At 45.5% G+C, this 22,612-nt stretch overlaps 3 protein-coding genes across 5 annotated transcripts in view; 2 read left to right on the top strand and 1 right to left on the bottom strand.

Moving 5' to 3' along the window:
- Nucleotides 1–5,388, top strand: part of map3k13 (mitogen-activated protein kinase kinase kinase 13) — a gene marked incomplete at its 3' end in the record, with an annotated part of 70,379 nt that extends 64,991 nt beyond the window's left edge. Inside the window, exon 12 of the mRNA XM_084161008.1 lies at nt 5,378–5,388. Coding sequence (XP_084017134.1) covers nt 5,378–5,388 — 11 coding nt within the window. The remainder of the gene's footprint in view (nt 1–5,377) is intronic.
- The window catches only part of LOC311129748 (neuron navigator 3-like), a 753,845-nt gene that overhangs the window by 218,552 nt on the left and 512,681 nt on the right, over nt 1–22,612 (bottom strand). The window lies entirely within an intron of this gene.
- The window catches only part of LOC311130019 (ATP-dependent 6-phosphofructokinase, liver type-like), a 70,982-nt gene continuing 63,807 nt past the window's right edge, over nt 15,438–22,612 (top strand). The window contains exon 1 of the mRNA XM_084162621.1: nt 15,438–15,658. Coding sequence (XP_084018747.1) covers nt 15,580–15,658 — 79 coding nt within the window. The 5' untranslated portion in view covers nt 15,438–15,579. The remainder of the gene's footprint in view (nt 15,659–22,612) is intronic.

Raw genomic sequence — 22,612 nt, 5'->3', positions numbered from 1 at the left:
ACCCCAGAAAACTACTTAAGTACTACTGATTATTATCCATAGTGTCCATCATTCTGCTGGCACTGGTCTGCTGAGAAGGCTGAAATATGGTCCAACCTGCAAGTGTTGCATTAGTAAAATATTCTCAATCCCTTTGGTGAATGAAAAAAGGCCCACAATTCCAGTTTTCAAGCTCAAGCTAGCTGTGTAACGACAGACCCACCAGTGTTTTCAAATCTGGCCTCCTGCGTATCGTCAGCTGTCGCACAGACAGGCAGGACCTAATATTATTAACCGTTACGACGTGCATTTGTCAGCTTTAAATTACACGTTTATTCTGAATCGCTCAACTCTCATTTATGAATCTGGTTTGTATTGAGATGGATGTAGCTAGATGTAGCTAGATGTAGCTAGATGTGTTGCTGTAGTCGTGGATGGAGAGGGACAGATAGAATCAGACAAATTATCAATAGGCCTCTGCATCATAATTAGCTGGAGAAATTTGACCTGCAATTTATAATCAAAGCTGCTGTACTTATCATTTATACATTTATAATGTTTTATACATTTCCAGATATATTAAACCAGAAAAAAAAGGGACATTTTATTTAGGACTTACTGTGTCTGGCTTTAAAATTAAGAAAATGGCATAAACTGCTATTGGTCAATATTGCCCATGGGAAGCTACCATGGCTGCCATATGGAATAATTTACATTTTACATTTTAGTCATTTAGCAGACGCTGTTATCCAGAGCGACTTACAGGAGCAATTAGGGTTAAGTGCCTTGCTCAAGGGCACAACGACAGATTTTTCACCTAGTCGGCTCGGGGATTAGAACCAGCGACCTTTCGGTTACTGGCACAACGCTCTTAACCAACTAAGCTACCTGCCGCCCCAAAATAATGTAAGGGATCATCAACTATGCATTCTATGGAAAACAAGGCGTGGCGGAGTGAAACTGACCTTCCCCAGAGTTGATACCATGGCTACAATGTAACACCTTTACTAGAAATGTGTTCACCATCCATTTACTAGATACTGTAGCTACAATAGTTGCCGGGGTAACCAAGCAAACAGACTTGCTAGTTTAGCTAACCAAACCATCAGTCCTAGCTTGCTATTATGAAAATCTAATTCAACAATACCAATACTGTTTTCAGTTCGACTTTTGCTTTCAAAAGCAGCTCAAACAAAACATGTAAAAATTAACTATAGCCATTTAATTACACCGTGCTGATATAGCGTGTTATTGGGAAATAATGCACGCTCTAGAATGCCCTTCATGCCAATCAGAAAGGAATATTCAACAATGCCATGGTATAATTGATTGTAGTGTCATGTAAATGCATCATAATGCAGAAACCTCAATGGCCTAACTCTCTAAACACATGACTCTGGTAGCTAGTCCTCCTGTCCTGTCCTGTCTGTCTGTCTGTGTATAAACCATCTATTCATGTTGTATGAACTCTGACCTACTGTAGTATGTTCTGACCCCTGTCACATGACCAAGGTCTGTCCAGTATCACGTGACCAGGGTCAGAGCCTCAGCTATGGGCCACTGTCCCTGATCAGCTGACTGGGGTGACAGTAATGATGTGAGGATTGAAGGATCGATCAGTCTTATGGGATGAAGATGTAGAATACCAGTATAGACCGGATATAAGTTGTGTCCCAAATGGCACCCTATTCCCTATATAGTGCACTACTTTTGACCAGGGCCCAATGGCACCCTATTCCCTATATAGTGCACTACTTTTGACCAGGGCCCAATGGCACCCTATTCCCTATATAGTGCACTGCTTTTGACCAGGGCCCAATGGCACCCTATTCCCTATATAGTGCACTACTTTTGACCAGGGCCCATGGGGAATAGATAGGAAATAGGGTGCCGTTTGGGATGTAGCCATCGACCCCTGGGTCCTGACTAGTGGCTGTTCTGTTATGTTCCACACCATCCTCCTTCAATGTGGAATCAGTGGGAATCAGACCAAGGTGTTATGTTCTATTAACAATGTCTTACTGAATCCTGTAAAGTATAACTGTTGGAATGTTTTCATTTCATATTATTTTTCTTTTTTTGTAGCTGGCCTACATGATTATTGGGTTAAGTTATTATGGATGACCTCTCCTGTAGAGTTTAGTTCTTTTACATTTCAGGCAGCTTTAGAATAATTGCTTGTCTTTATCCTGTTAGTATAATTTGACAGAAAGCACAATTACAAGGTGAGTGTGTGTGATGAAAAGTGATCAATGTTATTGTTGTCATACTTCTTTGGATTTTTAAAAATCATTTTGTTGATCAGTCTTGGGTATGAATGGTTGAAGAACCTAACTATCTCTCTAGTATTATCTCTCTATTGGCAGCTGCTAAACCTAACTATCTCTCTAGGATTATCTCTCTATTGGCAGCTGCTAAACCTAACTATCTCTCTAGTATTATCTCTCTATTGGCAGCTGCTAAACCTAACTATCTCTCTAGTATTATCTCTCTATTGGCAGCTGCTAAACCTAACTATCTCTCTAGTATTATCTCTCTATTGGCAGCTGCTAAACCTAACTATCTCTCTAGGATTATCTCTATTGGCAGCTGCTAAACCTAACTATCTCTCTAGGATTATCTCTATATTGGCAGCTGCTAAACCTAACTATCTCTCTAGGAATATCTCTCTATTGGCAGCTGCTAAACCTATCTATCTCTCTAGGATTATCTCTATTGGCAGCTGCTAAACCTAACTATCTCTCTAGGATTATCTCTCTATTGGCAGCTGCTAAACCTAACTATCTCTCTAGTATTATCTCTCTATTGGCAGCTGCTGGGAAACAGAGCCATATATACATGTGTATACATACAGTATGGCTCTGTTGAATCTGACATGAGTCTGGGGTTAGGGTTAGGGTCAGTAATGAGTCTGAGTCTGTCTGATTAGGAACCTTCTGGAGGAAGTCGTAGCCAGCAATCCTTGTCTCTACTGTATGTTTTAACTAGAACCAGCACCATGCTGACCCCTGACCCCTGCCGCCTGCTGCCTGCCACCATGGTTTGTCAGCATTGTCTGTCCATCATCCCATCTAGAGCCCTCAATATAACACTAGCTGTTAATGCCATGTACACTACATGGCCAAAAGTATGTGGACACCTCTTCAAATGAGTGGATTTGGCTATTTCAGCCACAACCGTTGCTGACAGGTGTATAAAATTGAGCACTCAGCCATGCAATATCCATAAGCAACATTGGCAGTAGAATGGCCTTACTGAAGAGCTCAGTGACTTTCAACGTGGCACCGTCATAGGAGGCCACCTTTCCAAGAAGTCAGTTCGTCAAATGTCTGCCCTGCTAGATCTGCCCCAGTCAACTGTAAGTGCTGTTATTGTGAAGTGGAAACATCTAGGAGCAACAACGGCTCAGCCGCGAAGTGGTTGGCCACGCAAGCTCACAAAACGGGACCGCCGAGTGCTGAAGCACGTAGCTCGTAAAAATCGTCTGTCCTCAGTTGCAACACTCACTACCGAGTTCCAAACTGCCTCTGGACGCAACGTCAACACAAGAACTGTTAGTCGGGAGCTTCATGAAATGGGTTTCCATGGCCGAGCAGCCTAAGATCACCATGTACAATGCCAAGCGTCAGCTGGAGTGGTGTAAAGCGAGCTATTGGACTCTGGAGCAGTGGAAACGCGTTCTCTGGAGTGATGAATCACACTTCACCACCTGGCAGTCCGACGGACGAATCTGGGTTTGGCGGATGCCAGGAGAACGTTACCTGCCCCAATGCATAGTGCCAACTGTAAATTTTGGTGGAGGAGGAATAATGGTCTGGGGCTGTTTTTCATGGTTCGGGCTAGGCCCCTTGGTTCCAGTGAAGGGAAATCTTTAACGCTACAACATACAATGACATTGTAGATGATTCTGTGTTTCCAAATTTGTGGCAACAGTTTGGGGAAGGCCCTTTCCTGTCTCAGCATGATAATGCCCCCGTGCACAAAGCGAGGTCCATATAGAAATGGTTTGTCGAGATCGGTGTGGAAGAACTTGACTGGCCTTCACAGAGCCCTGACCTCAACCCCATCGAACACCTTTGGGATGAATTGGAAAGCCGACTGCGAGCCAGGCCTAATCAACCAACATCAGTGCCCCGACCTCACTAATGCTCTTGTGGCTGAATGGAAGCAAGTCCCCACAGCAATGTTCCAACATCTAGTGGAAAGCCTTCCCAGAAGAGTGGAGGCTGTTATAGCAGCAAAGGGGGGACCAACTCCATAATAATTCCCATGATTTTGGAATGAGATGTTCGACAAGCAGATGTCCACATACTTCTGGTCATTTAGTGTATCATGGTTGGATTTCACAGCCTTTATATCAAGGCTCAACCCAATAAATGTTTCTAATGGTTTCTAATATTACCTAATAGTGTTATTATTAGAGTATGCAGATATGCAGCTTTGGATTGAACAGTAGGTACAACGACTGGGCATCAGAGCAGAGCAGGTTTAAAGAGACTTTATCAGGTCTAGATACACTACTGTTCAAAAGTTTGGGGTCACTTAGAAATGTCCTTGTTTTCGAAAGAAAAGCAATTTTTTGGTCCATTAAAATAACATCAAATTGATCAGAAATACAGTGTAGACATTGTTAATGTTGTAAATGGCTATTGTAGCTGGAAATGGCTGATTTTTAATGGAATATCTACATAAGGCCAGTTTTATTGCTTCATTAATCAGCACAACCGTTTTCAGCTGTGCTAACATAATTGCAAAAGGGTTTTCTAATGATCAATTAGCCTTTTAAAATGATAAACTTGGATTAGCAAACACAACGTGCCATTGGAACACAGGACTGATGGTTGCTGATAATGGGCCTCTGTACGCCTATGTAGATATTCCATTAAAAATCAGCCGTTTCCAGCTACAATAGCCATTTACAACATTAACAATGTCTACACTGTATTTCTAATCAATTTGATGTTATTTTAATGGACAAAAAATGTGATTTTCTTCCGAAAACAAGGACATTTCTAAGTGACCCCAAACTTTTGAACGGTAGTGTATTTACAGGTTTATCAGACTCATGTTTTCTTCTCTCTCTCTCTCTCTCTCTCTCTTTCGCTGTCGTTTCTGTCTGTCCATCCCAAGGTGACCTGAGTTTCTGTGTCTTTAGCTGTAAATGTCATTCTTCTCACCTCAAAGTCAACATGGTTCTTTTGTTGCCCGCCTTCTTCCTTCTCCTTTTTAATGGCATTATGATCAACCAATCCTGTCAATTTCCTATATAATCCAGTGTACAGCGCAATGGGAACCAGGAAGAAGAATAACATCTAAGCAAATAGCTGCATGGAATAAAGGCTGATGTACTGGTACCAAACATGCTGTGTCTCTTTCTATGATCTCATTTCCTCTTCAGTATTTCTGTGAGTCTATTGGCTTTATTGTAAAGATATCATATATTCAGGAACCAATAGAACTGTGTAGTTTGTTTTTTGAGAACATCATATAACATGGAGATGTTTACACTGATTATGGCAGTAGGTAGATTATATAATACCTTACTCTGCTTATCTTAATCGGTGTAAGGTCAAAATGGAAGTAAGCATGCGCCGATTAAAAACAATGTTTTGAATGATTAGGATGTAAACACCTTAATCGGTGTTCCAGCAGCGTATTTGATCTGCCCATGTGCTTTTACCAGCTGAGCCTTGATCTTTAGCACGAGTCAAGTGAGTTCGGAACAACTAAATGTATGTGTCTTAGAAGTAGTTTTCACAAACAAACTTCATATGTCCGAACTCAGAATCAAATATGCTTCCCAAAAAGAACGTTGGCTATGGTAGAACGTTTATTTTGATTGGCGATTTACTGCATTTATCAGTGCCATCGGGTATTTTATTATGTGTCCATGTAACTTCATTATTAGGGAAATCGTTCTTGCAAAGCATGTACATGTTTTAATCTAACTATTATATTAATCTGACTATCCACAATAATCGTATTATTATTATTATTATTATAGTCAGAGTCTCTACCAGACAAAGTCATGTTAGGAAATATCAGTTATCCTGTTAGAGCTTTTGTGGTGAATCCACTGAGCTGTTTCAGGTGCAACGTTTATGGTCACGTCGCAGCAGGGTGTAGGAGGGAGATTCCAAGATGTGGGAAGTGTACAGGAGGGCGTGGGATAGAGGATTGTGTCGTTTCGGTGGATAAAATTGTGTGTGTCAACTGCAGAGGTGCTCATGTTGCTGGGGATCGGAGGTGTCCGATTGTGAGAGAGGCAGGTTGAGGTGCCTAGAGTCAGAGTAGTGCAGAAGGGGTCGTATGCTGAGGCAGGGAAGAAAGTAGAGGAGGATGGGTCAAGGGTCAAGGTGAGGGATCCTGAAAGGATCCCAGTGATTAGTAGATTTGTGCAACAAGTGATTTATGCTTCATTAAAGGTTGGCTTCTTAGCGTTGTTGTGGAAAATTCAATCCAAAGATTAGGCAGAGGCTATTAGACTATAACAATGAATCAAGCAGCTGCAGGGGAGATCTGTCTCTGATCACACAGGGAAGAACTCAGGGGAAGATGGTTCCAGATGGTTCCATGTCCCTCATATAGAGAGAGGTAATAATACAGTCATATTGTTACACACCAGTTCTTTATACAAGCAACGGTTCCAGAACACAATGGCCTTGTGTTAGGCTGCAGACAGATAACAGGCATCGGACGCTATGGAACGCAGTTCATGGTCCTCTAGCTCAGCTGGTAGAGCACGGTGCTTGGTCCTCTGTAGCTCAGCTGGTAGAGCACGGTGCTTGGTCCTCTGGAGCTCAGCTGGTAGAGCACGGTGCTTGTAACGCCAAGGTAGTGGGTTCGATCCCCGGGACCACCCATACACAAAAATGTATGCACGCATGACTGTAAGTCGCTTTGGATAAAAGCGTCTGCTAAATGGCTTATTATTATTATTATTATCACAGTCCAACACAGAACAGAGCATAAACCTTGAGAAGTTCCAACTTAGCATACCCCAAATTCTGCCACCACAGCGTTCATAGCAGTGGTTATCAACTGTACCGCAGAAATGGAATGTGAAAAATAGATGTTGCGGTGGCAGCTGCAGAGAAGTATTTGGGTATATGAGATTAGACTTCAGAAGAGTTACATGGTGTGTTGAGTGGTGGTGGCCCGTCCTCCCAGGCCGTTGGCATGGTTCAGGAGCAGAGAGGGTCAAAGTAGTGGAATGGGGTAGTGGGTTTCTACTGAGTAGGTGGCAGCTGCAGAGAAGTACCTGGGTGGACAATATTTTACTGCAGAATAATTAATGGAGTGGTGATTTTTATTTGTATGAAATAGTGGTATATAGGTGTAGGGATAGTTGGTGGTGCTTTTAGGAACAGGAATAATGAAGAGTATTTAATGTAGGTAGGCTGTAACTGGCCTCACACTCCAGTACAGTAGGTGGCGGTGTATGCACCTTAAAGTTGGATGTGATCCGCCAACCCAATCCCAAAGAAGGAGAAGGAGAGGAGAAGGAGAGGAGGAGGAGAAGGAGGAGGAGAAGGAGGGGAGGTGGAGAGGAGGAGGAGAAGGAGGAGGAGAGTAGAAGGAGAGGAGGAGGAGAGGAGAGGAGAAGGAGGAGAGGAGAAGGAGAGGAGAAGGAGGAGGAGATGAGGAGAAGGAGGGGAGAAGGAGGAGGAGGAGGAGAGGAGGAGTAGAGGAGAAGGAGAAAGAGAGGAGGAGGAGAAGGAGAGGAGGATTATAGGAGGAGGAGAAGGAGAAGAGAAGGAGAAGGAGAGTAGAAGGAGAGGAGGAGGAGAGGAGGGGAGAGGAGGAGTATAGGAGGAGGAGAGTAGAAGGAGGAGGAGAGGAGGAGGAGAAGGAGGAGGAGAGTAGAAGGAGAGGAGAAGGAGGAGGAGAAGGAGGGGAGGAGGAGGAGGAGGGGAGAAGGAGGAGGAGGAGAGGAGAAGGAGAGGAGAAGGAGGAGGAGGAGAGGAGGAGGAGAAGGAGAGGAGAAGGAGGAGGAGATGAGGAGAAGGAGGAGGAGAAGGAGGGGAGAAGGAGGAGGAGGAGAAGGAGGAGGAGGAGAGGAGTAGTAGAGGAGAAGGAGAAAGAGAGGAGAAGGAGAGGAGGAGAAGGAGAGGAGGATTATAGGAGGAGGAGAAGGAGAGTAGAAGGAGAGGAGGAGGAGAGGAGGGGAGAGGAGGAGTATAGGAGGAGGAGAGTAGAAGGAGGAGGAGAGGAGGTGGAGAGGAGGAGGAGAAGGAGGAGGAGAGTAGAAGGAGGGGAGGAGGAGGAGGGGAGAAGGAGGAGGAGAGGAGGAGGAGGAGAGGAGAAGGAGAGGAGAAGGAGGAGGAGGAGAGGAGGAGGAGAAGGAGAGGAGAAGGAGGAGAAGGAGGGGAGAAGGAGGAGGAGGAGAGGAGAAGGAGAGGAGAAGGAGGAGGAGATGAGGAGAAGGAGGGGAGAAGGAGGAGGAGGAGAGGAGGAGGAGGAGAAGGAGGAGGAGGAGAGGAGTAGTAGAGGAGAAGGAGATGAGGAGTAGAGGAGAAGGAGAAAGAGAGGAGAAGGAGAGGAGGAGAAGGAGAGGAGAGGAGGATTATAGGAGGAGGAGAAGGAGAGTAGAAGGAGAGGAGGACGAGAGGAGGGGAGAGGAGGAGTATAGGAGGAGGAGAGTAGAAGGAGGAGGAGGAGAGGAGGAGAAGGAGAAGGAGGAGGAGGAGAGGAGTAGTAGAGGAGAAGGAGAGGAGGAGTAGAGGAGAAGGAGAGGAGGAGGAGAAGGAGAGGAGGAGGAGAGGAGAGGAGAAGGAGAGGAGGAGTAGAGGATGAGGAGAAGGAGAGGAGAGGAGAGGAGAGGAGAGGAGAAGGAGAGGAGAGGAGAAGGAGAGGAGGAGTAGAGGAGATATAGTCATTTCAACATCGACATATGTATCAAATGGTAGCCGACAGTAGCCTACAATGGCATATAAATGAATAGGCTACTTGATGGCCAACAGATGCAAATCTATCATTCTCCACATTTAATGTCAATTTCATTGAGGACTTTTCCCCATAACAGACGCACGGGAGGGAGTTCCCTAACTTCCCTTTCAAATTTCCACTTGTGCATTATGACAAGTTAAATAGCCGACCTACAACTGGTAACAAGATGGCGTGGCGTGCTGCTCTCGCTCATGTCACTCAGTCAATAACTGTAGTGCTATCTCAACACACACACACTCCTCCGGTCCTCCTCCGGTCCTCCTCCGGTCCTCCTCCGGTCCTCCTCCCCACAACTCACTCACTCATCAACAGCCTGCCTCACTGCCTGACAGTCAGCAACAGGTCACAGTGAAATATATATTTTTTAAGATAAATGCCATGGAGGCCGCGGTGCAATTTAGTAGCCCAAAAACCGGCAACCAATATGTTTTCAACCGCAACATCGTTTTCAAAGCAGCCCAATTTCGCTGAAAATAACGGACATGGCAACCCTATATGTAGGATTCCAGATGGGCGTAGTAAACTGTATTCCAGAATACCACTAACTCCGCCCCTCCACCGCTGTCCTGGCCAATCCCGTGTAGATATGGAACTGCGATTAAAACACTAATCCACAGCGAGGCTTGCCTGGGGAGGTGGAGAGCTACGGAGATTGTGACAGCCGGTTAAATGGCGTCCCTAGACAAGGCAAGAACTAGATGTATGTCAGAAGAATTGCAGTACTATCATAAGGAGAGTTATACTTGGAGGGAAAAAGAGAAGCAGAGGAGGTCTAAGAGAGAGAGGGAGGAAGAAGTTGAGCTTGAGTGAGTTAAAAATGGCGGAAAGAAGGGAGATGGTTTGTTAAAGAAGAATGGTAGAAAGTGTAAACAGAGTGAGCTGAAGACAGGAGGAGAAATGGAAGAGAATGAGGGAAGTATCGGAGGTGGTAGGTGTGGTGAAGTATCGGAGGTGGTAGGTGTGGTGAAGTATCGGAGGTGGTAGGTGTGGTGAAGTATCGGAGGTGGTAGGTGTGGTGAAGTATCGGAGGTGGTAGGTGTGGTGAAGTATCGGAGGTGGAAGGTGTGGTGAAGTATCGGAGGTGGAAGGTGTGGTGAAGTATCGGAGGTGGTAGGTGTGGTGAAGTATCGGAGGTGGAAGGTGTGGTGAAGTATCGGAGGTGGAAGGTGTGGTGAAGTATCGGAGGTGGAAGGTGGGGTGAAGTATCGGAGGTGGAAGGTGTGGTGAAGTATCGGAGGTGGAAGGTGGGGTGAAGTATCGGAGGTGGTAGGTGTGGTGAAGTACTAGGAGCCCGAGGCTTGCACCGAGGGTCAGGATAAAGATGAGTCTGTGACAGTAGGAGGGAAGTTTTTGGAAAAAGTGGACCCTTGCCTTTTGGCTGATCCCTTTGTGGTTTCAGGGTGGGTGAAAACAGAGTTGGGTGCTGTGGAATCGGTGAGGGTAACCAGAAGTGGTCTGGTGATAATTGTTTGTGTTTCTGCTGGTCAGAGGGACCAGGCGCTCCGTGTTAAACGAATGGGGACAAGAGATGTGAATTGTTTTGCTCTCAAGAAAAGGGCGCCATTGAAAGGAGTGATTACTGGGGTAGCGGTAAATGTGAAAGCTGACCAACTGAAGGGGAAGATTCCCGGTGTTTGTGATGCTCGTCGTTTGGTGCGACGCAGACAGGGTAGCGTGATGGGAGAAACAGAAGAGTCATTGTCTGTTCTTTTGAGTTTTGATGTTGAGTCTTTGCCCGACAAAGTGATGTTAGGATATATAAGTTATCATGTATGAGCTTTTGTGCCAAATACATTACGATGTAACAGGTGTCAAGCTTATGGGCATGTGGCAGCAGTGTGTAGGAGGGAGGTTCCAAGGTGTGAGAAGTGTGCAGAAGGGCATGAGACAAAGGAATGTGTAGCAATTGGGGGAAAGTAATGGTATGTGTTAATTGCAGGGGTGCCCAGGGGGCTGGGGCTCAGAAATGTCCGGTGCGAGAGAGGCAGGTTGAGGTTTCCAGGGTTAGAGTAGTGCAGAAGTTGTCATATGCTGAGGCAGTGAAGAAAGTAGAGGAAGATGGGTCAAGGGGGAGAGATCCTGAGAGGAGTGGTGTGAGTAGTAGATCTGTCCCAGTACAGAGGGATAAACCAACAAGTGATATATGTTTCAGTAAGATTGGATTTTTAGCATTTATAGCAATATTTATCAACTGTACTTCAGGGATGGAATGTAAGTCGCAGAAAATAGATGTAGTGGTGGCAGCTGCAGAGAGGTATTTGGGTGTGCGAGACTTGACATCAGAAGAGTTACAGGGTGTGTTGAGTGGTGGCGTCCCATCCTTTCAGACTGTTGGCCTGAAGTAGGAATACATAGATTTAAATTGTGGAGTATGGTAGTTATTATTATTTTGTGAGTGTAGTGTTAGATTTAAATTTTACATTTTAGTCATTTAGCAGACGCTCTTATCCAGAGCGACTTACAGTTAGTGAGTGCATACATTTTCATACTGGCCCCCCGTATGAAGCGCCATGCTCTACCAACTGAGCTACACGGGGCCCATAGATGGTAGGGTATTGGTTGTATTTTTTTATTTATTAAAGCAAAGGATAAGGGAGTTATACTCCAGTCTAGTAGATGCAACATTTATTGGATGCCAACCGCCGTTAAACCTCATTGAAGAAGAAGAAGAGGCTCGCCTGGAAGAGGGGAGGACGGAGGATGGGTTGAAGATGGCGGACAAGGGAAAAAGGAAGAAACTGAAACATATTATGAATAAATATGAATCGAGGGATTGTAAAAACTTCCTGGAAGACTTGATGAAGGAGAAGATGGTGGACAAGGGAAACAGAAGAAAAGTGAAATATGTCCTGAGTGAATATGGAATGGAGGATTGCATAGAACTTCTGGAAGAGCTAGACAAGGAAATTGAATATGACAAGAGTGAGGGTGAATCAATTGCGGTGGCAGGTGTAGTGATGACAGCTGAGAATGAGTTGAGTGTAGAGGGAAGCGGGGTGGTGAGGAAGGTTGGCGACAAGTGCAAAAAGAGGGATATGTGCTTTTGTAGCTGGGAGATGGAACCTGACGGGAGCGTGGATGAAGTACCCGCGGTGAGGACTGCCGAGTTTGGACTTGTTCCGAGGATGTAAAGGATGATTCTGGCCCAGATTGAGTGAGACTGGTGGGAAATGGAACAAAAAGGGCTAAAGTTGTTAATGAGTATAGGTTTTTGGTTGGAATAAGGTTCACTAACAATTATGCTTCTTTGGGAGATCTGTTTGAAGTATCAAGGATGGGAAGGGTTGCATGGGGAAAGGTGGAGTAGGTCAGAGTGACCAGAAGTGGTTTTGTTTTGATTTCTTGTGTGTGGAAAGAGCAGAAGGAAAATACATTAAGGACAAACTATCGACTTATGAAGTGGAGAGTTTAGATTTTTGTAGCAGAGTGCCGTTAAAAGGTGTCATCTCTGGCGTCGCGTTGGATGTGGTTTACGAGGAGCGTACCAGGAGTAGTTGGAGCGCGCTGGCTGAACCGTGTAGTGGAAAGAAGAAAGCCTGTCAGTATTATTGATGTTTGACCAAGACTATCTCCCTTCACATATTAGATACGTTAGATATGCAGTGAGAGCTTTTGTGTCCAAGCCGTTGTTTTGCTGGAGTTGTAGAAGGTATGGACATGTATCAAGTGTGTGCCGAAGGAATGTTGTTGAAGAATCTGAGGGTGCACGATGTTGTAATTGTGATGGCAACCACGTTCCCAATTCCCTGGAGTTCCCGGTTAGGGTAAAGGACTATGAAGTGGCAGGGGTCAGGGGTCAGGGCTATACAGCAGGTCTCCTACACGGAGGCACGTGAAATAGCTGAAGGAGCGAGGTAGCTGAAGACATGGTGGCGAATGCTCTCGCAGACTGTGGAGATTCAGAGTGTTGTTCAACAGTTGAGCGAAACTGATATGTTGATTGTGAAGAAGGTGGAATTCATGGTGTTTATCGCGCATGTGATTTAATTGTACTGCACAAATGAACAAAAAGTCAAAGAAACTGGACATGATAGAATCTGCGGCTGAAAGGTTTCTGGGTCTCCAGGACTCCAGTTCTGTCTGTAGATGCTCTTCCTTCTCAGGCCCCAGAGCCTGTAGGGATGGACGTTGAATCTGAATAAAGGAGTACATTGAGTTTTGTTTTGTTTATTTTGTTGAGTTTTATTTTGTTAATTATTTGGGCTGATATACAGCCAGGGCAGTAGGTGGCGGCATGCACCTATAGCTTTTGTTTGCGGCCGCAGTAATATCAAAGAAGAAGACCCCTTACAGTAGGTGGCGGCAATACACCAATAGGAGGCTTGCCTGGTTGGACTCTGTTCAGCTGTTAGAAGAGGCTTGCCTGGTTGGACTCTGTTCAGCTGTTAGAAGAGGCTTGCCTGGTTGGACTCTGTTCAGCTGTTAGAAGAGGCTTGCCTGGTTGGACTCTGTCCACATCACCAACGAACTATCATGGTCCAAACACACCAAGACAGTCGTGAAGAGGGCACGACAAAGCCTATTCCCCCTCAGGAGACTAAAAAGATTTGGCATGGGTCCTCAGATCCTCAAAAAATTCTACAGCTGCACCATCGAGAGCATCCTGACTGGTTGCATCACCGCCTGGTATGGCAACTGCTTGGCCTCTGACCGCAAGGCACTACAGAGGGTAGTGCGTACGGCCCAGTACATCACTGGGGCAAAGCTCCCTGCCATCCAGGACCTCTATACCAGGCGGTGTCAGAGGAAGGCCCTCAAAATTGTCAAAGACTCCAGTCACCCTAGTCATAGACTGTTCTCTCTGCTACCGCACGGCAAGCGGTACCGGAGTGCCAAGTCTAGGTCCAAAAGACTTCTCAACAGCTTCTACCCCCAAGCCATAAGACTCCTGAACAGCTAATCATGGCTACCCGGACTATTTGCACTGCCCCCCCACCCCATCCTTTTTACGCTGCTGCTACTCTGTTAAGTATTTATGCATAGTCACTTTAACTCTACCCACATGTACATATTACCTCAACTAGCCGGTGCCCCCGCACATTGACTATGCAACGGTACCCCCCTGTATATATAGCCTCCCTACTGTCACTTTATTCTATTGTATATATAGCCTCCCTACTGTCACTTTATTTTTTACTTCTGCTCTTTTTTTTCTCAACACTTTTTTGTTGTTGTTTTATTCTTACTTTTTTTGTTTAAAATAAATGCACTGTTGGTTAAGGGCTGTAAGTAAGCATTTCACTGTAATGTCTGCACCTGTTGTATTCGGCGCATGTGACCAATAAAATTTGATTTGATTTGATTTGATTCAGCTGTTAGAAGAGGCTTGCCTGGTTGGTTTCTGTTCAGCTGTTAGAAGAGGCTTGCCTGGTTGGTTTCTGTTCAGCTGTTAGAAGAGGCTTGCCTGGTTGGTTTCTGTTCAGCTGTCAGAAGAGGCTTGCCTGGTTGGTTTCTGTTCAGCTGTTAGAAGAGGCTTGCCTGGTTGGACTCTGTTCAGCTGTTAGAAGAGGCTTGCCTGGTTGGTTTCTGTTCAGCTGTTAGAAGAGGCTTGCCTGGTTGGTCTCTGTTCAGTTGTTTATGCTGAGGCAGTGAAGAAAGTAGAGGAAGATGGGTCAAGGGGGAGGGATCCTGAGAGGAGTGGTGGGAGTAGTAGATCTGTACCAGTACAGAGGGATAAACCAACAAGTGATATATGTTTCAGTAAGATTGGATTTTTAGCATTTATAGCAATGGTTATCAACTGTACTTCAGGGATGGAACGTAAATCTCAGAAAATTGAGGTTGTGGTGGCAGCTGCAGAGAGGTATTTGGATGTGCGAGACTTGACATCAGAAGAGTTACAGGGTGTGTTGAGTGGTGGCGTCCCATCCTTTCAGACTGTTAGCCTGAGGTAGGAATAAATAGATTAAAATAATGTAGTAGGGTGGGGGTTTTAGTGAGGGTAGGGTTAGATGGAAGGGTATTTAAATAGTGGAGTAGGGTGGGGGTTTTAGTGAGGGTAGGGTTAGATGGAAGGGTATTTAAATAGTGGAGTAGGGTGGTGGGTTTTAGTGAGGGTAGGGTTAGATGGAAGGGTATTTAAATAGTGGAGTAGGGTGGTGGGTTTTAGTGAGGGTAGGGTTAGATGGAAGGGTATTTAAATAGTGGAGTAGGGTGGTGGGTTTTTCTGTGTTTTTTTGTGAGTGTAGTGTTAGATGGTAGGGTGTTTGTTTATTCATTTTTTCAAGCAAAGTATAAGGTAGTTCTACTCCAGTCCAGTAGGTGGCGGTAATGCAACATTTATTGGATGCCAACGGCCGTTAAACCTCATCAAATAAGAAGAAGGAGGAGGAGGAGGGGGAGGGGGAGGGGGAGGGGGAGGGGGGGGGAGGAGGCGGATGAGGGGGAGGGGGAGGGGGGGGGGGGGGGGAGGCGGAGGAGGAGGAGGAGGGGGAGGGGGAGGAAATCGGGAAACCAAACCTTCCCAGCTTGTGCAATCTTGTTGGGGCGGAGTCAATTCCACAGGCAGTCAACCAACACAAGGACAATTACCTACATAACTGGCTGCATGTGTTCGACGAACTGCTCGTAACTTGTATTTTAAGGAGATTCAAGCAATTCTTTTACATAATTTCTCCAGTCGAGGTTGAACCGTATTCCACCGCTGCCAATATGTCGGATTTAGAGAGACTGAAGATGACGGGCGCTGGGAAAGCTATCGCCTTGTTGACGAGTGGCGGAGATGCACAAGGTACAGGATGATTAGGGAAACGGACAAACATCTGTCTAGCTATGCATGGCCTAGGGCTAGGCTGTGTTACATTTTAGTCATTTTAGCAGACGCTCTTATCCAGAGCGACTTACAGTTTGTGAGTTCATACATTATTTTATTTTTTCATACTGGCCCCCCGTGGGAATCAAACCCACAACCCTGGCGTTGCAAGCGCCATGCTGAGCTACATCCCTGTGTTAGTAGCATAATCAATACAGATCGTCGGTCATATGTTAACTTCTAGTTATTTTACTTTGTTCATGATTTTAAACTTGTTTTCTTTTACGCGAGTTGTTGACATGGGGTTTTGACAACTAAAAGGCAAGAAAGGGGGCTTGACAATATTATCCATGAAATGTGTTTTCGTGCATGTTGGCAGATATGACTCGTTCCACTTATAATGTTGTTAAAGTCGTAATCTCCTGGTTTTGTGTTCTCATCCGTCGATCCTCATCGTTTTATTATAATCAGTTTGCAAAATCTTTGTGGAAGCGTTACTTAAAACGCAAGGTGCGTTTGATTGAGATCACTCTATACGCCGGGTGAACGGATTCACAACTAATATGATGCTGTGAAAAATGTAAACTCTTCAACACCTCGCACTATGCGAGCTAGTCAAGCGCACCCCTATTGGTGCACCTACGTCGGTGGGTGTTATTGGGCTATACGTGCAGGATATCAGGTGAAAGACAGGAGGAACATTTTATTGCCCTTTGCATGTTTGATCAGGGACTGTCAAGGTTACAGCCTCAGCCTACCACATAATTAATCAGTGGAGGACCAACCAACTCAGTGAATTTCATGCAAATAGTAAAACCTTTAAAAAAGTTAGCCATTTTAAACTATATGAAATATGTTAATGTCACCAAATAACTGTTTTGCAGTGAAGGTCTACAGTAGCCTCTCTGGAGTAGCACCGTGGTTTAGCTGGAGGACAGCTAGTTTCTGTTCTCCTCTGGGTAAAATAATAATATGCCATTTAGCAGACGCTTTTATCCAAAGCGACTTACAGTCATGCGTGCATACATTTTTGTGTATGGGTGGTCCCGGGGATCGAACCCACTACCTTGGCGTTACAAGCGCCGTGCTCTACCAGCTGAGCTACAGAGGACCACATTGACAAGGAGGCTCATGGTTCTCAACCCCTTCCATAGACTTACACAGTAAATATTTACTCGAAGAGAGAGAAAGACAATAGTTTAACAAGGAGAAGCAGCAGAGAGCGAGCAAGAGAGAGCTAGCTATATTTTGTTAGATTTTTTTCACTTTCACACTGTAGCTAGCCATTGACGTCACCAGAACCGGACATTCAGGTATTTTGCCCCAAGTATTTCACCCTGCTGGGATGGTGTAAAACAAACTAGTCTACGCTGCATTATACACTGCAGTGACTTCTCCAAACAGGAGCCCTGGCCTGCCCAGCCTTTTTAGTGCTGACTAAAACCAGCATTTCTGTGTGTAACCGGTGTGAAATGGCTAGCTAGTTAGCGGTGCGCGCTAGTAGCATTTCAATTGGTGACGTCACTCGCTCTGAGACCTTGAAGTAGTTGTTTCCGTGGTTTTTGTGGAGCGACGGGTAACGGTGCTTCGAGGGTGACTGTTGTGGATGTGTGCAGAGGGTCCCTGGTTCAAGCCCAGGTAGGGGCGAGGAGAGGGACGGCAGCAACACTGTTACATGTGGAGCGACGGGTAACGGTGCTTCGAGGGTGACTGTTGTGGATGTGTGCAGAGGGTCCCTGGTTCAAGCCCAGGTAGGGGCGAGGAGAGGGACGGCAGCAACACTGTTACATGTGGAGCGACGGGTAACGGTGCTTCGAGGGTGACTGTTGTGGATGTGTGCAGAGGGTCCCTGGTTCAAGCCCAGGTAGGGGCGAGGAGAGGGACGGCAGCAACACTGTTACATGTGGAGCGACGGGTAACGGTGCTTCGAGGGTGACTGTTGTCGATGTGTGCAGAGGGTCCCTGGTTCAAGCCCAGGTAGGGGCGAGGAGAGGGACGGCAGCAACACTGTTACATGTGGAGCGACGGGTAACGGTGCTTCGAGGGTGACTGTTGTGGATGTGTGCAGAGGGTCCCTGGTTCAAGCCCAGGTAGGGGCGAGGAGAGGGACGGCAGCAACACTGTTACATGTGGAGCGACGGGTAACGGTGCTTCGAGGGTGACTGTTGTCGATGTGTGCAGAGGGTCCCTGGTTCAAGCCCAGGTAGGGGCGAGGAGAGGGACGGCAGCAACACTGTTACATGTGGAGCGACGGGTAACGGTGCTTCGAGGGTGACTGTTGTGGATGTGTGCAGAGGGTCCCTGGTTCAAGCCCAGGTAGGGGCGAGGAGAGGGACGGCAGCAACACTGTTACATGTGGAGCGACGGGTAACGGTGCTTCGAGGGTGACTGTTGTGGATGTGTGCACAGGGTCCCTGGTTCAAGCCCAGGTAGGGGCGAGGAGAGGGATGGCAGCAACACTGTTACATGTGGAGCGACGGGTAACGGTGCTTCGAGGGTGACTGTTGTGGATGTGTGCAGAGGGTCCCTGGTTCAAGCCCAGGTAGGGGCGAGGAGAGGGACGGCAGCAACACTGTTACATGTGGAGCGACGGGTAACGGTGCTTCGAGGGTGACTGTTGTGGATGTGTGCAGAGGGTCCCTGGTTCAAGCCCAGGTAGGGGCGAGGAGAGTTGATTATCAGTGGTCTTGAATGTCTTCCATTTCCTAATAGTTGCTCCCACAGTTGATTTCTTCAAACCAAGCTGCTTACCTATTGTAGATTCGGTCTTCCCAGCCTGGTGCAGGTCTACAATTTTGTTTCTGGTGTCCTTTGACAGCTCTTTGGTCTTGGCCATAGTGGAGTTTGGAGTGTGACTGAGGTTGTGGACAGGTGTCTTTTATACTGATAAGTTCAAACAGGTGCCATTAATACAGGTAACGAGTGGAGGACAGAGGAGCCTCTTAAAGAAGAAGTTACAGGTCTGTGAGAGCCAGAAATCTTGCTTGTTTGTAGGTCACCAAATACTTATTTTCCACCATAATTTGCAAATAAATTCATAAAAAATCCTACAATGTGATTTTCTTGATTTTTTTATTCTCAATTTGTCTGTCATAGTTGACGTGTACCTATGATGAAAATTACAGGCCTCTCATCTTTTTAAGTGGGAGAACTTGCACAATTGGTGGCTGACTAAATACTTTTTTTCCCCCACTGTATGTTGAGCAGGGTTTTGACAGTAAAGTTATTCATTAGCTATCTGGACACTGAATCCAACTGCTGAAGCTCTGTTCACCACCCGACAAAGTATCACTAACTAACCAATTACTGTCTAATCAAGTACTGTCCAAATATGCAAAAAATTACTAATAAAGATAGCTAGCTAACTTATGGCTAACATGACTTTAGCTACTTTTGGTTGTCAGCTCAATTAGCTAGCTATCTGTTGAAAAAACAAAGCTGGATAGCTGAGTTAACATTTTTTTCAAATTTATAGACGATTGACATATGGAATTTCTTCTTGAAAGAGGGTGAGAGATGCAGCTCAGCAAACACAGAGATGGTTGTTATATTTGCAGGAGTAAGTGAATAGATTTTGTGTGTGTGTTTACAATACAATGACTTAGCATCTACAGTAGCTACATAGATGGGTTGGCTGACAACGTCACGAAAATGATGTGCACGCTTCCATTGGGCAGAAGTTAGCCTGTTGTGATTCTGGATGGCCAGATTGCCAGCAAGAATGACACTGCCATGTGGGGAATCGTAAGTGGCTTATTTCAGCATGTTTCATCTTGTTTTGACTGAATTCATGTCAATGAAAATATGGCTAAAATTCGATATCTAGCTAACCAACACCTGTAACTATGTATTTGAAACAACAAGTGGTCATAGTGCAAATGTATTTGTTTTCAATAAACATTGGAGACTAAATATAGCTTACATGTTGTCAACAATCAAAGCCAACCTCATCTGTTTTGCCCCATGGTTGCACAAATGTCTATTTTGTTGCTAAGGCGACAGAGAACACAGGTATTGTTGTTAGTGAAGGGTAAGACAGTTGAATGTTAATCAGGTTTAAGATTGAGTGAACTGCTAATATCATTAAGGAACAGAAAAGATCCCAGATTTTACCTTTAGCTCAATTCAGGTAAACATTATTTGCCTGTTGTTCAAATCACATTTTATTAGTCACATACACGTGTTTAGCAGATGTTATAGCGGGTGTAGCGAAATGCGTGTGTTTCTAGCTCTGACAGTGCAGTAATATCTAACAAGTAATATCTAACAATTTCACAACATATACCCAATACACACATCTGAGTAAATCAATGGAATTAAGAATATATAAATAAATATATGGACGAGCAATGACAGAGCGGCATGGACTAAGATACAGTAGAATGTTATAGAATAGAATACAGTATATACATATGAGATGAGTAATGCAAGATATGGAAACATTATTAAAGTGACTAGTGTTCCATTTCTTAAAGTGGCCAGTGATTTCAATAGGCAGCAGCAGCCTCTAATGTGCTAGTGATGGCTATTTAACAGTCTGATGGCCTTGAGATAGAAGATGTTTTTCAGTCTCTCGGTCCCAGCTTTGATGCACCTGTACTGACCTCGCCTTCTGGATGATAGCGGGGTGAACAGGCAGTGGCTCGAGTGGTTGATGTCCTTGATGATCTTTTTGGCCTTCCTGTGACATCGGGTGCTGTAGGTGTCTTGGAGGGCGGGTAGTTTGCCCCCGGTAATGCGTTCATCAGACCGCACCACCCTCTGGAGAGCCCTGCAGTTGCGGGCGGTGCAGTTCCCGTACCAGGCGGTGATACAGCCCGACAGGATGCTCTCAATTGTGCATCTGTAAAAATGTGTAAGGGTTTTAGGTGCCAAGGCAAATTTCTTCAGCCTCCTGAGGTTGAAGAGGTGCTGTTGCGCCTTCTTCAACACACTGTCTGTGTGGGTGGGCCATTTCAGTTTGTCAGTGACGTGTACGCCGAGGAACTTGAAGCTGCGGTCCCGTCGATGTGGATAGGGGGGTGTTCCCTCTGCTGTTTCCTGAAGTCCATGATCATCTCCTTTGTTTTGTTGATGTTGAGTGAGAGGTTATTTTCCTGGCACCACACTCCCAGAGCCCTCACCTCCTCCCTGTAGGCGGTCTCGTCATTGTTGGTAATCAAGCCTACGACTGTTGTGTGATCTGCAAACTTGATGATTGAGTTGGAGGCGTGCTTGGCCACGCAGTCATGGGTGAACAGGGAGTGCAGGAGGGGGCTGAACACGCACCCTTGTGGGGCCCCAGTGTTGAGGATCAGCGAAGTGGGGGTGATGTTTCCTACCTTCACCACCTGGGGGTGCCCGTCAGGAAGTCCAGGACCCAGTTGCACAGGTCGGGGTTCAGACCCAGGGCCTCAAGCTTAATGATGAGCTTGGAGGGTTCAAAGGTGTTGAATGCTGAGCTATAGTCAATGAACAGCATTCTTACATAGGTATTCCTCTTGTCCAGATGGGATTGTGCAGTGTGATGGCGATTGCATCGTTTGTGGACCTATTGGGGCGGTAAGCAAATTGAAGTGGGTCTAGGGTGACAGGTAAGGTAGAGGTGATATGATCCTTGACTAGTCTCTCAAAGCACTTCATGATGACAGAAGTGAGTGCAACGGGGCGATAGTCATTTAGTTCAGTTACCTTTGCTTTCTTGAGTACAGGAACAATGGTGGCCATCTTGAAGCATGTGGGAACAGCAGACTGGGAAAGGGAGAGATTGAATATGTCCATAAACACACCAGCCAACTGGTCTGCACATGCTCTGAGGACGCGGCTAGGGATGCCGTCTGGGCCGGCAGCCTTGCGAGGGTTAACATGCTTAAATGTCTTAATCACGTCGGCCATGGAGAAGGAGAGGCCACAGTCCTTGGTAGTGGGCCTCGTCAGTGGCACTGTGTTATCCTCAAAGCGGGCGAAGAAGGTGTTTAGCTTGTCTGGAAGCAAGACGTCGGTGTGGGGTTTGAAAACAGCAGCCCTTGTGTTCTGTGCCAGTATTACCGAATATCCTGATATGGCACAAGTTCGGTATGAAGGTATGACAATCTGGATATCGCCCAAGCCTAGTTAGCGGTTATGTATGAAGGTTTAGCTTGGAATGTTTTTTTTGCCTTGTCACAGACACCTGTTGTGTTGTGCGTTGAAGTCCACAAGCGAAAGGAAAAGGTGAGAGGAGAGCGCGTAGATGCGAGAAGGAATTATCCAACGATCGAAGGGACCCGGCTACTATGAAAGTGAACTGTGTTTGCGGGTGATCAGGGATTTATTCGTTCAGTCTATTCTGTTAAAACGTGTCTTAAACGGAAGTAAACGGGGATAAAGTCTGCTAAATGGCTTATTATTATTATTATTATTATTATTATTATAAACCTACCTGAATTTGTCCAATAGAAACTCTTGTTTGCAACTGTTGGACTAATGATTACAGCCTAGATCAGCTAGATGCAGGAAAGAGTGTGCAAGGCGGTATAGAATGTGTCACTGTCTTTCACCTTGATTACTCCAAATTGTTCACAACCTGTGCACCTACGTTATAGGTTGTAGCAACCTTATGATGGGTATACGGAACATTTCAGTCTCATATACAGTGAGGGAAAAAAGTATTTGATCCCCTGCTGATTTTGTATGTTTGCCCACTGACAAAGAAATGATCAGTCTATAATTTTAATGGTAGGTTTATTTGAACAGTGAGAGACAGAATAACATCAACAAAATCCAGAGAAACGCATGTCAAAAAATTTTATAAATTGATTTTGCATTTTAATGAGGGAAAATAAGTATTTGACCCCCTCTCAATCAGAAAGATTTCTGTCTCCCAGGTGTCTTTTATACAGGTAACGAGCTGAAATTAGGAACACACTCTTAAAGGGAGTGCTCCTAATCTCAGCTTGTTACCTGTATAAAAGA

This window comes from Coregonus lavaretus (assembly GCF_964263955.1).
Source record: "Coregonus lavaretus genome assembly, chromosome: 5".
Classification (NCBI taxonomy): Eukaryota; Metazoa; Chordata; class Actinopteri; order Salmoniformes; family Salmonidae; genus Coregonus; species Coregonus lavaretus.
The sequence above is the reverse complement of the archived record's forward strand: the minus strand, read 5'-3'. Positions and strand labels throughout refer to the sequence as shown.